This window comes from Phacochoerus africanus, chromosome 3 (assembly GCF_016906955.1).
Source record: "Phacochoerus africanus isolate WHEZ1 chromosome 3, ROS_Pafr_v1, whole genome shotgun sequence".
NCBI lineage: Eukaryota > Metazoa > Chordata > Mammalia > Artiodactyla > Suidae > Phacochoerus > Phacochoerus africanus.
In genome coordinates, this window is record NC_062546.1 from 174,124,190 (window position 1) to 174,138,799 (window position 14,610).

At 38.4% G+C, this 14,610-nt stretch overlaps 1 protein-coding gene across 1 annotated transcript in view; it reads left to right on the forward strand.

Annotated features, from left to right (window-relative positions):
• The window catches only part of PARD3B (par-3 family cell polarity regulator beta), a 1,037,082-nt gene that overhangs the window by 709,302 nt on the left and 313,170 nt on the right, over positions 1–14,610 (forward strand). The window contains exons 17-18 of the mRNA XM_047773303.1: positions 8,734–8,940; positions 9,685–9,922. Of these exons, the coding sequence (XP_047629259.1) occupies positions 8,734–8,940; positions 9,685–9,922 (445 nt within the window). The remainder of the gene's footprint in view (positions 1–8,733; positions 8,941–9,684; positions 9,923–14,610) is intronic.

Genomic DNA, 14,610 nt, shown 5'->3' on the forward strand with positions numbered 1-14,610 from the left:
CGATATGCAAAGAAGAGCTGGAAGACAAAGGTGTTTTGGGCAGTAGGTGAACATAAGACTATTCAGAGTGCATGTAAGGAGGTGGACATGACCGAAAAGGTTAATATTACAAAGAAAGAAGTTAAGCAAAAGGACTGGCTAGTAGAAAAAGACAAAACGTAGAGATGAGTGAATCATTATAGATAGGTAGGGTGGAAAGGGTTAAATCCTTGAAAGTGACACTCAAGACCCAAAGGGTCTTGTTAAGGAAGACCAGGAGGCTGTGTGGATTGAGGGAGGGAAGCGCTTGTGGGCTGTGTTTCTCCAGGTTAAGTCCCTTCAGCTTCACAGCACTGGGGAAGAGGGCCATCAGTGTGCTGTAACTACCTTTTCCTTGCTCCTTCCTTTATTCCTACCACAAATATTTATTTAGTACTTCTCTATGCTGAGGATACAAAGATCAACAAGACTAAGAGAATGGTGCATGGCGTTCATTGATCCTATGGATCCTATTCCACAGGTAGGAAAGCTTGCCTCTTCAGTAGGTTTATTTGTCTCTCAAATGAGCCTTTTTTTCCTAGTTAAATAATAAAAGTATTTCTATCCTTTAAGTAGCTACACTTCCCTTCTAGAAACCAATGCTATTCATATCATTTTAAAAATCATTATTACCTTAATGCTAGTGGGGAGGAAGGGGGAGGTTATTGTTGTTTCTAATCCAGAGGAGTTATCCTGATGAGGCAGAGAGAGGGAAAACAAAAGATTATAACAAACCAGTCTATTGGGATTAAGTTTCACTGAGTTCTTCAGTTGCTTTAACAGAATCTGACCTTATATGGCTATATAATATACTTTTTAAAATAGGTTACCTACTACATTGAACCAGAATCCATTTTCCTCTCCACAAAGTAAAGAATAAAAGAAAATGGGAGAAACAGTGTCGTGGAAATATTTTTGGTGTCATCAATTTATCAATTCATGACATTCTTGGATATGTGGCATCAGATTTTCACTTTCAGTTTAGAGAGCAAGGAACTTTTAGTGTAGAAAATTAAAGTGTACAGCAATACTTAGAGGTTTGAAGTCACTTGGAGGGCCATGCCCATACTTATAATCAAAGCATGGTTTTTATTTGTTCACCTAATCTTCCCATGATTTTCTCTAGATATTTTCACTTTAAAATAGACAATGTTTGGAGACAGAGTAGGAGAGATTATGCAAATATGTGAATCTTAATGAGAAGTTCATCCTAGAACATTTTGACCCGAATTTCAGGAAATGATAAAAGACCCTGGGATTTATGAGACTTAAAAGAGAAAACAAAAAAACAAAAGAACTCTGCTCCTAGAGAACTTAAAAATTGCCAGTAAAAGAGCTGAGACCCAAATGACAGCAGATAATATATAAGCCAGATTACATTATGCCCTATGGTAATGAATAGGAAACAGAGACCCATGATAAGCTTGGAATGATGATCAATATTTGGAATACTGAGATAGGCAAGAAGGTAATTAGGCCCATTATGGACACACTTAGCACAGATAACATAATTTGGGAAATTATACATTTGGATATTATGGGAATTTTTTTTTTCTTGGCTAATGGATTTGCAATGATATCTATTAAAGCACATAAGACATTTTGCCTCTAGGGAAAACTAGTAAAAAAAAAAATCAAACATACAAAATTTTCAGTAAGTGTAATCTAAAAGAAAAAGACAAAATGGGATGTGTTGGAGAATAAAGTGGGAGTTGTGACTTCCCACTTGGAATTTATAGTAATTTTTCATTCAAAGAGGTTTAAGGCTATTAATGTCACATCATAGCTCCCTATGAAGCAAGTAAAGCATTTCTATTGTATTTGCCCAAGTTCATTGCTCATGATACAGCAAGGCCAAATTGTTAATGAAAGGAAGCTATCCTGAGGAATTCATGGCCTTCTCAAGTTCATGCTGTGTCCCCTGGATAGCATTGTAATCATTCTGATCCCCAGTTTACCACTGGGCACAATTCCTTTATTTTAGAGGGAGGGGCTCTAACTCAGTTAATTTTCACTAAGTGCCTTTAGGGCCATTGATGTTATTGAAATGTGCAAATTAATACATTATTTATTGTTAATTTATCATAAGTATTTGTTAATTATAAAGCTGTAGCTTGGAGAAAAACTTGCCTTGTATCTGAAAGTATATACCGTCCCCCAAATAATTCTTTATGTTTTAATAAGAATGTATTGGAAGCAATTTCATCAATAATGGAAGATCCAATTACTGGTCTTCTGGATTAAGGCATTCTTTTATTGCAAGATTTTAATGCTAGAATGAGAAGTTCAAACATTGCCAATGAAACCTCAGACTAATTAAATGATTATAGCCTGAGGGGAAGGGCATCCAAGACTCCACTATTAATTTTCCCAAGAAAAGCTTCTATATGTAATGAACAGATGGATATATATATATATATATATAGTATACATACATACCTTATTTCAAAAGAAAAATCTTTAAGGAGTTGTTTGGGGGAAAACAGTTTAACTTTTGAATAAAAAAAGAAGGTGGTATTTCTTTACAGTACCCTTTTCAGCCTTTTTGCAGAAGGAATAATTGTATTTAAATAGAGTTCCATCCCGTTGTGGTGCAGCAGAAACAAATCCAACTAGGAAACATGAGGTTAAAGTTTGATCCCTGGCCTTACTCAGTGAGCTAAGGATGCAGCATTACTGTGAACTATGGTGTATGTTGCAGATGCGGTTTAGATCTGGCTTGCTGTGCCTCTGGTGTAGGCTGGTAGCTGTAGCTTCAATGAGACCCCTAACCTGGTGCCCTGCATATGCCACAAGTGTGGCCCTTAAAAAAAAAAAAAAAAAAAGTACCATAACAGATTGAACTCAATGAAGTGTGCCAGACCTTCACTTAATCAAATATTTTGACTTGTTGCAAAAGCAACAGTGACAATTGTCATCACCAGTGCTTTAGAAGTACCTATTGTGTGCCAAACAGTCTTCCATTCTTGACTTATCCAAATTTTATAGATGAGAGACCGAGGAAGTTTAAAAACTCAAAAAATAAGTGGCAGAGTCGGGGGTGGGGTGGATGTTGAGATGTTTCACAGCCTGTCTGCTTCATCACCCATTACTAATCACTACTCTCTAGACTGTTTTATTCTTTTTTAAATTTATTTTTTATTATTATTTTTTAATAGTTATTTCCCCAATACAATTTTTTTCTACTGTGCAGCATGTTGATCCAGTTACACATACATGTACACATTCTATTTTTGCACATGATCAGGCTCCATCATAAGTGACTAGACATAGTTCCCAGTGCTGCTCAGCAAGATCTCATTGCTAATCCATTGCAAAGGCAATAGTTTGTATCTGTTAACCCCAAGCTCCCCAACCACGCTACTCCCCCCACCCCTTGGCAACCGCAAGTCTGTTCTCCAAGTCCATGAGTTTCTTTTCTGGGGAAAGGTTCATTTGTGCCTTATATTAGATTCCAGATATAAGTGATATCATATGGTACTTGTCTTTCTGACTTACTTCAGGATGAGAGTCTCTAGTTCCATCCATGTTGCTGCAAATGGCATTATGTCATTCTATTTTATGGCTGAGTAGTATTCCATTGTGTGTGTATACCACATCTTCCTAATCCAATCATCTGTTGATGGACATTTGGGTTGTTTCCATGTCCTAGCTATTGTGAATAGTGCTGCAATGAACATGCGGGTGCATGTGTCTTTTCTAAGGAAAGTTTTGTCTGGATATATGCCCAAGAGTGGGATTACTGGGTCATATGGTAGTTCTATGTATAGTTTTCTAAGGTATCTCCATACTGATCTCCGTAGTGGTTGTACCAGCTTACATTCCCACCAACAGTGCAGGAGGCTTCCCTTTCTCCATACCTCCTCCAGCATTTGTTATTTGTGGACTTATTAATGATGGCCATTCTGACTGGTGTGAGGTGGTACTGTACAGTAGCTTTGATTTGCATTTCTCTAATAATCAGTGATGTTGAGCATTTTTTTCATGTGTTTGTTGACCATCCGAACATCTTCCTTGGAGAAATGTCTATTCAGGTCTTTAGCCCATTTTCCATTGGGTGGTTAGCTTTTTTGCTGTTGAGTTGTATAAGTTGCTTGTATATTCTAGGGATTAAGTTTTATTCTCTATCATCCTAATCACTTGCCTTGCAGGGAACCAACATCACTTCTCAGAGAACATCAGTTCTCATAGGGCAGAGGCAAGAATACCCGATTGCGTCAGAAAACAGGTCCACCTCCAAACAATCCTCTGGGAAGGACTTTGGATTTTACAGTGTGTCAAAATGGGACATTCTACCTAGAAGGCTGGGGAAGTGTTTTAATGTTTCTCAGTGTTTTTAAGACTCTCTTGCAGAGGTACCTCCCACTTTGACAGTAGCTCTCTATTGCCCCTCTCACCACCTGTTTCGTGCTCATGGGAAAAATGGTGGTAGAATTCCTTCAAATCTTTAGTTTGGGTCTGTTGTGTCCATTCTCTTCAAAACACTATGTTTTTCTGGATGGCGGGGAGCAGTGAATGTACCTGAAGATTGGCGGAGCCAGAAAACATGGCCCTGAAATTTCCCTCCACTCTGTATAGGGAAGGCTTCCAGGACCAAGACAAGCCAATCCTTTACTTGGGAACAGATAAATCTTCAAAAATGTCACAGCATCTTAAGAAAGATTATTTCAGTGATATTTCTTTAGTAGACTTTTCAGGAAAATTTGGGCACATGGAACTTTAAGAATATTATTACACCACTCTGAAAATAACTTTTAGCATATAAGATCCCTCTTTGATAACATTTGTTATCATTCATTCTGAGAAATTTGTGACTGTCAAGTTCATGTCTCTGATGGGAAGATCGATAAGTTTATCTGGATCTTAGAGAACATGGTCACTAAACACAGAAGTCCTAAGTTAAAAAAAATATACAGCCTTGCCGTTAAAGTTTGGGAAAAGATTTATTTCTTGGCATTTACAACTAACCGTAACTGGCCTGGACGTATTGAAAAGTCATGTTCATATTAGTTCTGTAGATACTCAAAATGGCACAAGCAAATGCTCAAATTTGGACACAGTCCACCTTGTGGCTTATAACATGTGATATTCAGAAATCACTTTCAGCCAACTGCTTAAAATCAATCACAGCCGATATCATATCAGCTACAGGTGAAAATGTAAGAAGTCATCACTTTTGGGGATGACTTCATTGGGATAGAGTGACTGAGATTTTGATTTTGATTAATTACTCACTTTATGTTATCCCTTCAAAGAGACTCTACCTTTAGTGGGAGCCTAGCCCCCCCCAAAAAATATATATAATATATATATAATTTGTGTATATAATATATATAATATATATATAATTTGTGTAACTGGTTAGGTTAAAAATAAACATTGATTCTTCCCATTCTGAAAAGTAAAGAATTTCCAATGCACCAACCTAAGCTGGAACTGATGAGGGCAGGGAGGAAGGAAGGAAGATTGAATGTGACAATTCATTGTATTCACATATGATCTTTATGTGATAAAACACTTTATTCCAAGTGTTCTGTTGACATTTAGTGCTGATGCCATCAGGTGACATAATAAATCTCTTATAACCAGTAACCTTGACCTTCCCCCTTAGGAGCCTTGGACATGTAAAGGAAATGTGAACCCTAGACAAAGTCCCTTTCACTTGGAGATTCAATTCACAGTTCATTGCACCTGTAAGTCCTTGTAAGGATTTTCCTGATTTCAGATTCTCCTCTCTAACATCAGCCTTTTTGTCCACTACTATATCCTATTTACTCCCCAGAAATAAGTAAGAAAGTTGTTTTCAAGCCTGAAAATCCCTGAATCCTCATTTACAACCAAGACTCAGTTGCCCTTTCTCCTTTTAGTTTTGCTGTATACTTCATCCAGCAGAGCTGGGTTATAATTTTGGCTGACATTAGTTGACACTTCTAATTTGTGACTTCTATTTATGTAAAGTGAATTAATTACTGGCTCTATTAATCCTGCAGAACCCATGAATCCTTGATGTTTGGTTTGCTTAGAATGAGTAACAGTGTATTTGTTCCTTCTCAAATATGACTTCTTGCTGAGCTTTAGATGAGCTCCTTTTAGATAACATGCCTTATATCTTGGACAATTTATGCACTTTCATGTTCCCCAGAATTTATTGTTAATGGTTGACGTGAATACTTAACAGTTTGGGCTCTAATATAATCTCCTGAATGTCAATTAATAAATAAAAGATGGTTACTATTGTTGACAGAGGCACTAGGCTTTCTCTGTTAGTTTTCATCTTTGTGTTTTCACCAAACTTCATGTCAGATCCCTAGGGGTTGATTGTGTAAAATGTTTTCTGTAAACTCCAAAGCTTTTGCTGTTGCTTTAGTACCCCCAAGCCTCTATGTTGCTTTTTGTTTCCTTGTCAAAAATGATCTTAATCAATTTCTGTTTCTTCCACTTACCTTCCTTCCTGGGACTATAAGAAACAGGCCTCTTTCTGGATTTAGTAGCTATGTATTCTTACTATTTATAATTAGCCAGTGGCACCTGACATTTGTCCCTGAAATTTCTTATAATTTTTTTTTACTTAGTCCCATCTCTGTTGTATTTATTACTGATACACTGTTGCCTATAAAATGCAATGTTTATTGTCATCATATATTTTGTTCAAAGTGCAAAATTGCCTCCTGGAAGTTAATGATGAAACTATAAAACAATGTCTAGTTTTGCATTTTTGTCTGCTTGACTGGTCTCAGGGCTAATCTAGACTAATGGTTTTAGTTGGGAGATGAGGAAATTAGGGGCCATTTTAAGTAGCTTGACCATAATCAAGTAACAGGCAGAGGCCAATTATAACTTTATATAGTACAGGACAGAAAAGGCAGTTAGGCTAACTGACGACAGTTCCCAGTTCTGATGTTTAAGTATGTATCTTTAGACCAGGTATTTCATTATTCTGTTTCCTCATCTGTAAATTGGGAACAATATTGACTGTGGAGCAACAATGAGGATTGTAGTAAGTTAATGTTGGGTAAGGCATTTAAAATAGGGCTAAGCACTCCCTACATTGTTAGTTATTAGTATTATGGTCATTCTTTTGACTTATACTATATTCGCAACATATCGGAGACTGTGTTTTTTTAACTTTATGTGCTTTATGCATGTCTATATAGGCCTTATACCTTTGTTATACTTTGTATTTACCTACAAGGAATACTTGTAGTAATACCTACAAGTATTTTGTTAAGCAGCTAGTTATAATGTTCATGGTGGCAACATTAGTAGAAGCAGAAATAGTGATCACAGTAAGAAAAGATAGTGCCATTTCCTGAGCCTTACATGCTAGGCATTGAAGTAGGTGCTTTATGTACACAGCCCTTAATATGTACTCAATCTATAGCTATTGAAAAACTGCAAAGTATTTCATTTCCAGAAATGCAACTGTAGCCCCTTCATGACAATAATCTCCTTCGTAACTAGAGGGGATCATGAGCTTTGACCCTGGTGGAAAAGACCCCCCCCCCCTGGAATTCCTTCCATCTTTAAAATAATCCTTGTGCTGCTGGTATTTATATAACCTAATCCTGTTGCAGACAACCAGGAGCCTGGCTGTGGGTGGGAATGGAGGTCAAGACATGGGTGAAAGGGGGCAGGTAACTGGGCAAGAGAAAGTGTGCAAATGAAAAAGAATGTATATATGTACGTGTGACTCGGTCACCTTGCAGTACAGTAGAAAGTTGACAGAACACTGTAAACCAGCTATGATGGAAAAAAAAAATCATTACATAAATAAATAAATAAAAATAAAAAGTCTACACATAAAAAAAATTACCTAGCAGAACACAAATTATTAAATTTCACCTAAGTGTTTTTTTTTGGGGGGGTGGAAATCTTATGTCATACGAAGAAAGTGGCTTCTTTTCCAGATACCCAAATAGAAATGCATTTTGTACAATAAGCATCGACACAGAAAACTTGTTTTCTTTCTTGCTTTGCTTTGTGGACTAAATAAATTGCATTCGCTGTACAGTAACAACACAATGGGGTAAGGTAAAGTGTTTAACCACAAATGTTACAGTCACCTACAATGCTCTTTGATTTTTGTGTATAATACATTGCTTAATAATTATAAAAACAATGATGCAAACTGTTACATTTGGAATGGATGGGCAAAGGGGTCCTACTGTACAGCAAAGGCCTCTGTGTATGACTGGGTCCCTTTGCTGTACAACAGAAATTGAAGAAACATTGTAAATCAACTATGCTTTGGTTTCGAAAACTTTAAAAATAAAGAAATGATGGAAATAATAAAAGCTACAATATTTGGAAGTGCTTGGGATAGGAACTGTGCGAGAAGCAGTCATCATGTTAGGTGCTCTGTGTGTATGTGTGTGTGCATATACACACTCTCATACGTATAATCTCTACAGACTTCTCTAACCTTTCACATTCGTGTATGTATGTACATGTGCACGTATATGCACATGCATATTTACTTCTATGCAGAACATGTATCATCATTTTAAATCTTCCAACAATTTTCCAGAAAAGGAACTAAGTCTCAGCAAACTCAAAGTACTTGCTCAAAGTCACAAAAAGTGGCAAAGCTGAGATTTAATGCCGAGTCCCACCCACTTAACCTGCTACTTTTGGAAAGAGAACAGCAAGCCTTCCCACTGTACTGTGCTGCCTCCTTAGGAGAAGGGTGACCTTTGCCCTTTTTTCCTCTCCCAGAATCTCCAGGCAAAGATTTTGGACCCACTCTGGGTTTGAAAAAGTCCAGCTCCTTGGAGAGCCTGCAGACAGCTGTTGCCGAGGTCAGGAAGAACGAACTTCCCTTCCACCGGCCCCGGACCCACATGGTCCGAGGTCGAGGCTGCAACGAGAGCTTCCGAGCTGCCATTGACAAATCTTATGACGGACCAGAGGAATTTGAAGCTGGTAGGGCAACATGCTTCCTTAAATGGTTTCTTCTTCTCCTTATTATCTGCGAATCGTAGGCAAGAATGGGTGCTTAACTACAGAGAAAAATGATTTAAGGATCGCAATTATATTTTTAATATTAAAAGTAATTCATTTTCCTGATATGTTTTGCCCTTTGGCTTAACGAACATGGAATTGGAGAACGCAATATGCAATTTATTTTACAGCGCCACCACTAAAAAAATGTTCTCCTTCAATTTCCTACCAGGACCAACTGTCATTTACCCTTAGGGTAGCGGTACTAAGTATGCATTTCTTGACATTCTTATTCAAGTCATTAGATGCAGCCTTGACCTGAGGACTGACTGCATTAATTGGGTAGAAGCAGTTGGGTTATAGTTGTACGCAAAAACTTCTCCTGGAAATAATCTCAGCCTGTTTGTTTCCCACCATGTCGGCTTTCTGAGTTGATCAAGGTTAACGAGCTGCTTTCAGAGACATCAGTGTTTCAGGACATATCAAACATTTTATATTACAGGCTAAGCAACCAGAGTCTCCCACCCCAACAGCAAACTTTGCTGGAAGTAACCAGATTTAGGCAGTTGTTGCTTCAAAATGTATGCATGGTCACTGGGAGGGTAGAATTCCAGAGTGCTTTTATTCATTCTCCTGTATTTTACATTTTAATTTTTCCTGGGATCCTAACAGTAAGTGCCCCTGATCATGTGTATTGATATATATATATTTTTTTTCTCTGTGCAGATGGTCTATCTGATAAGAGCTCTCACTCTGGCCAAGGAGCTCTGAATTGTGAATTGGCACCTCAGGGGAGCTCTGAGCTAGAGAATGTGGAAAATAAAGCCAGGAAAATCAAAAAAACAAAAGAAAAGGAGAAGAAGAAGGAGAAGGGCAAATTGAAAGTCAAGGAGAAGAAGCAGAAAGAGGGAAATGAAGATCCAGAAAGAAAAATAAAGAGGAAGGGATTTGGTGCCATGCTGAGGTAGGGATGTGCTCTGAAAGCAAAGCTGGGTTGGTTTTGTTTTGTTTTGTTTCTCCTGGTGAAATTACTCATTTGTATACACTCAAAAAAAAAAAAAAAAAGCTTTTCTTCCTCAGCTAGATGCTAAAATCTAAACTGGTAGCTGTGCCTGTTTCTTTTCTGCAGAGGCAGAAGGAACCTTCTTGGTTGGCTCCTGAGCTCATGGTGATGACAGGAAGCTGTCATAACTCTGTGTCAAAGAAAGGCCAATGCTTGGTAGAGGCATGGGCAGTGCCCATAGGCCTTGGCACTAAGGCATTACGTGGGAAAAGAAAATGCTTCTTCTGTCAGCACAGGGAAAGCAGGAAGTGAGGGGGTCCTCAGCTGTGACCTCTAGAAGCCCCCCTTTGAACGACAGAAGACAGAGTAGATGAACCACAATCCCTCTCCCACCCCACCCCCTGTGGTTCCAGGTGTGCTCATGGCTGGGTCTGTGGGCACATTCGTCGTCACCTGCAGAGCCAGTGTGGTGTGGTATAGTGTGGTGGAGACGTCCTTGCATCTGGAATCAGGCAGCCTTAGTCTAGTCCATGACCCTCCGCTCAGAAGCTGTTGGGCTCCACGCAATGACTTAACTTCCCTGAGTCTTGGTGTCCTCACTTTCAAAATGAGGCTAGTATACCTGCGGTCTAACTCAACCAGATGGTGAGACAAGATGTCATAGGCAGTCCGTCCGCTGACCAGGTGTGCCTCAGCAGGGTGCCATCGAAAACCTTCAAATAGACCCTGTTGATGCTGTCATGATGTCCCTGATTTGATGACATGTCAGTTTTCTGGCTGATGGCTTTCTGGTCACTTCTGGGTATTAAAACAACCTCTTTGTCAGGGGCTGAAATCTACCATCTCATATCAATCACCACCTTCTTCTTCCCTGCCCCTCATGCCTCCACCCCATGGAGGGCCCTGCAGTGTGATGGAGGCAGGATTTCACCTTCTCCTGTTTCTCTGAAACCAGGAGAAGGGAAGGGCTTTATTAAAATAAAGAGTTTGACTTAACCGGTGTATCTGGTATAGTCTGGTGGTCAGGGGCCCTTTATGGGCCACTTCTGTGGATTTTTCAGAGAACTTGCCGCACCAATCACTGGGATAGGAGATTTATTTTTCCACTGATTCCTAGGACCCTCTAATTTCAGATAGCATAACCCTGAAGTCTCCTTACCCCACATGGTAGACGTCTTGGAAGATGTTGGTTCAAGGTAGCTTTAGTCTAACTTCCTTCTAGAGCATCTGTCCGGCTCACTAGAATACTGAACTCTCACCCCTCCACATGATGGAAATGTAGCCTGTTCCCGCTACTCCCCTTTCTCCTCACCTGCAGTATAGCCCCCAACCAGGCTGGTGTCTTCAGGTGGTCAAGCAAACAGGTACAAAGGGGGATGCCAGTCTCCTTTTGCATAATTGCCTCCAGATTCTCCAAGGGGTTTTCTTGTTGTCTCCTCACTTATTTTTTTTTTTTTTTGGTAGTGAGAGGGGAAATCGCCTCTTTCCATTACCTATTCCACTCCTGTAATTCCCCATCACAGGAAATCTGCCTCTCAATATCTACCCTTCTATTCAGTGGGCTGAAGGTGAGTGGGAGGTGATAGTGGATGGGCCAGTTTGGTACCTCTTATTAAACCATTAGGTGATATCTTTCTTAGGAAAGCTGGGGGCCATTTGCCATCATGTGTTCTCAGTTTGGGATCTTCCACTGAAATTTTAGATAGAAATGGAAAGTTCCACTCCATATTCATATCTGTTATTCATATAAGAACCCCCCTCTCCTCCCGTGTGTGTATATATAGTTATATATACACAGACATATATATATATATATATATACTCTCTATATATGTGCACGCAGACATATATATAATCTATATATATCCACTAACATATATAATATCTCTATATGTAGATATACATCTAGATATATCTATATCTATATAGATGGATAGATATGACTATATATGGATAGATCTATCTATCTATAGATAGATACAGATATCACTTTGAAAGTACAAAGTGAGATTTAAGGACACAAATAGTATTAACACCAGTGGACAGATTTCCCATAAACATAAATTTGTTTTTCCTGGTAGTCTTTGTAGACTCTGTATTTCCATTTGCCATTTTAAATTTTAAACTTGCCCTATTCTGGGGAACTATTATGATCACTAAAATTTATGAGCTAGGCATCCCGATAATAACAATGACATGCAATAATGCCAGTTGCAATATATTCAGATGAGAATTGCCTTTGAATTTATGAAGTTCAGGGGTTAAAAATGCAGGCTCTGTGTAAGTCTGATACCAGCCCTGGCCTCTCTACTGTCCATCTAGGTAACATTGGGCAAATTATTTAATCTCTTTCTGTATCAACTTGAAATGGGAATAACAATAGAATCTACTATCATTAGGAGAACTAGAGTTGCTTGATTACATCTAACTTGCTTAGAACAGTGCCTGGCAAGTAGCAAACATTCAGTCAATGTTAATTATTGTGGTACACAGAATAAATGGCCTTCCTAAAGATGTCCATGTCCCAACCTTCAGTACCTGGGAATATGTCATATTGCATGGCAAAGGAGAATTAAGTTTGCAAGTGGAATTTAAGGTTGACCTTAAGATAAGGTGATTATCCTGAACTTCCCCCAGTGGACCAAACATCATACAAGGTACCTTGAAAATCGAAGAGGGAGCTGTGACTATGGAGGAAAGATAGAGAAATGCAGTACATGACTGGAGGGACCATGAGCCAAGGAGTGTGGGCAGCCTCTAGAAGGTGGAAAAGGGAAAGAAATAGATTCTCTCTGAAAAGTTTCTAGAAAGGAATGCAGTCTGCCAACTCCTAATTTCAGCCCATTTCTATTGTTTACACCTGTTAAGTTCATGTTAATTTTTTGTAGCATCAATAGAAAACCATTTGGCTTTATCACAATTAATTAATACTTCTACCATATCAGAGTAATTTATAAGGGCAAAAACTTCTCTTTAAGGTGTTAAAGAAGAAAATGATAAAGATTTAACTAGAGTAGTCTGTAAATGTAAAAACTATTAGAGCTTCACATATCCCATTTTCTAGAATATAGTTAGATTAAGCCTTAACTTTATATTTTATTTCAGATGATTTGATTTGGCAGGTTCATACTCAATTGCCCAGAGTATACAGCTGGCTCTTCCTGTTGTTGTCCAATAGTTCTGTATTTTCCCCTGGTAGAAATTACAAGTCCTGGATCCTTGAGACATCTAGCAACTCTGATTTTGTTTCTTTCTACTATTTTAGCAAAATTAAGATCCAAAAGGTGGTGTTTTATCTCCGATGTAAAAATAGCAACTGTTTTCTGTAGCCTTTTGCATCTGAGTTTGTGAGCATATTGGAGATGCTGCTCCATGCACATTTCAACAACAAAGAAGACAAAGGCTGTTACCATTAGCCGACAGATTTTACTTTAGTTCTCATCTGCTGCTCAGATGCTATTGACTTAGTTTCTTATTTAAAAAAAAGATTGATTGCTCTAAGGATCTCTAGGAGTTAATGTGTGCTCTAAATATGTATTATTTTTTCCACTATCTGCCTTTCACAGAAACTCTTTTGAACATAGGGCTTAAATGTAGGTTGCACAGTTGTACCATGGACAGTGGTGCTTAGCCAAGGGTGTGAGCGGGGACTGAAATTTTGCCTCTCTCTCTTTCACCATGCTATACATCATGGAAATAAAAATGTGTTAGCCTTGGTTTTGCTCTTGCTTGTGAAACGCTATGTGTCAGGTGCTTTTCTGATATTTGCCAGTCTCTTTGTGTTAATGGCATGTAGTAGCACAGCTTAGCTCAATTAATTTAGCCTACTCCCAATCCTTTTGAAAAAATTTTGGGGGAATCTCATTAATTCATACCTTTACATGTGCTGTCCGGTTCTAGTATGCATATGCTTTGCTGATATCAGAATTACCTCCTTGCAGATTCAACTACAGCTTTTTCACGGGGTGTGATTTATTGTAGAAAAATATGCAGCTTGAGAATCTACCAACTTCAGTAGTTTCCCTGTATCATTTGTTTACCTGCTATTGAAAGAGAATTTTAGAGGTTCAAGATGTCTACATTTTTCTATGATGTGTTTCCTATACTCTCCATGGCACTACCCTGCAGAAAAAACCACCGGTGGCTCCATGCAGCCAAAGGGTAAAGTTCAAATCCCCTCCATAAACAACTCCCTGGCTATCAGTCCCACACCGCCTTCCTGGGATCTATTAGATGGTTTCTAAGCCCTGAAGAAATATCCTTTGGCTAAGAAAATCTTGCCCTGTCTAGAGCGGAAAATCCAAAAGGCAATTCTTTATTTCTTAATTATTTAATAACCTTGTTAATCCATACAGTCTTTGAACGGAATTCTGTCACAGATTTGTGTTTAAAATCCATTCCTTTATATCATAGTCTCTATTATCTCTTGATCAATCACTTCCAAAGTCTTTGGACTCTCAGCTTGTTCTAGACCCTAAATGGAAAGGCTTGATGTCAATCAAGTACCTTTTTCTATACCTTTGGTATGATTAGGTACAAGAAGAAATTTGCCCAGACACTCCTTTTTGATGGATTAACAAAGAACAAAGTGTAAAGCCTGTCAATTGGAATTTCACTTCTGTTTTTTAATATTTTTTGCCCATGGAGTT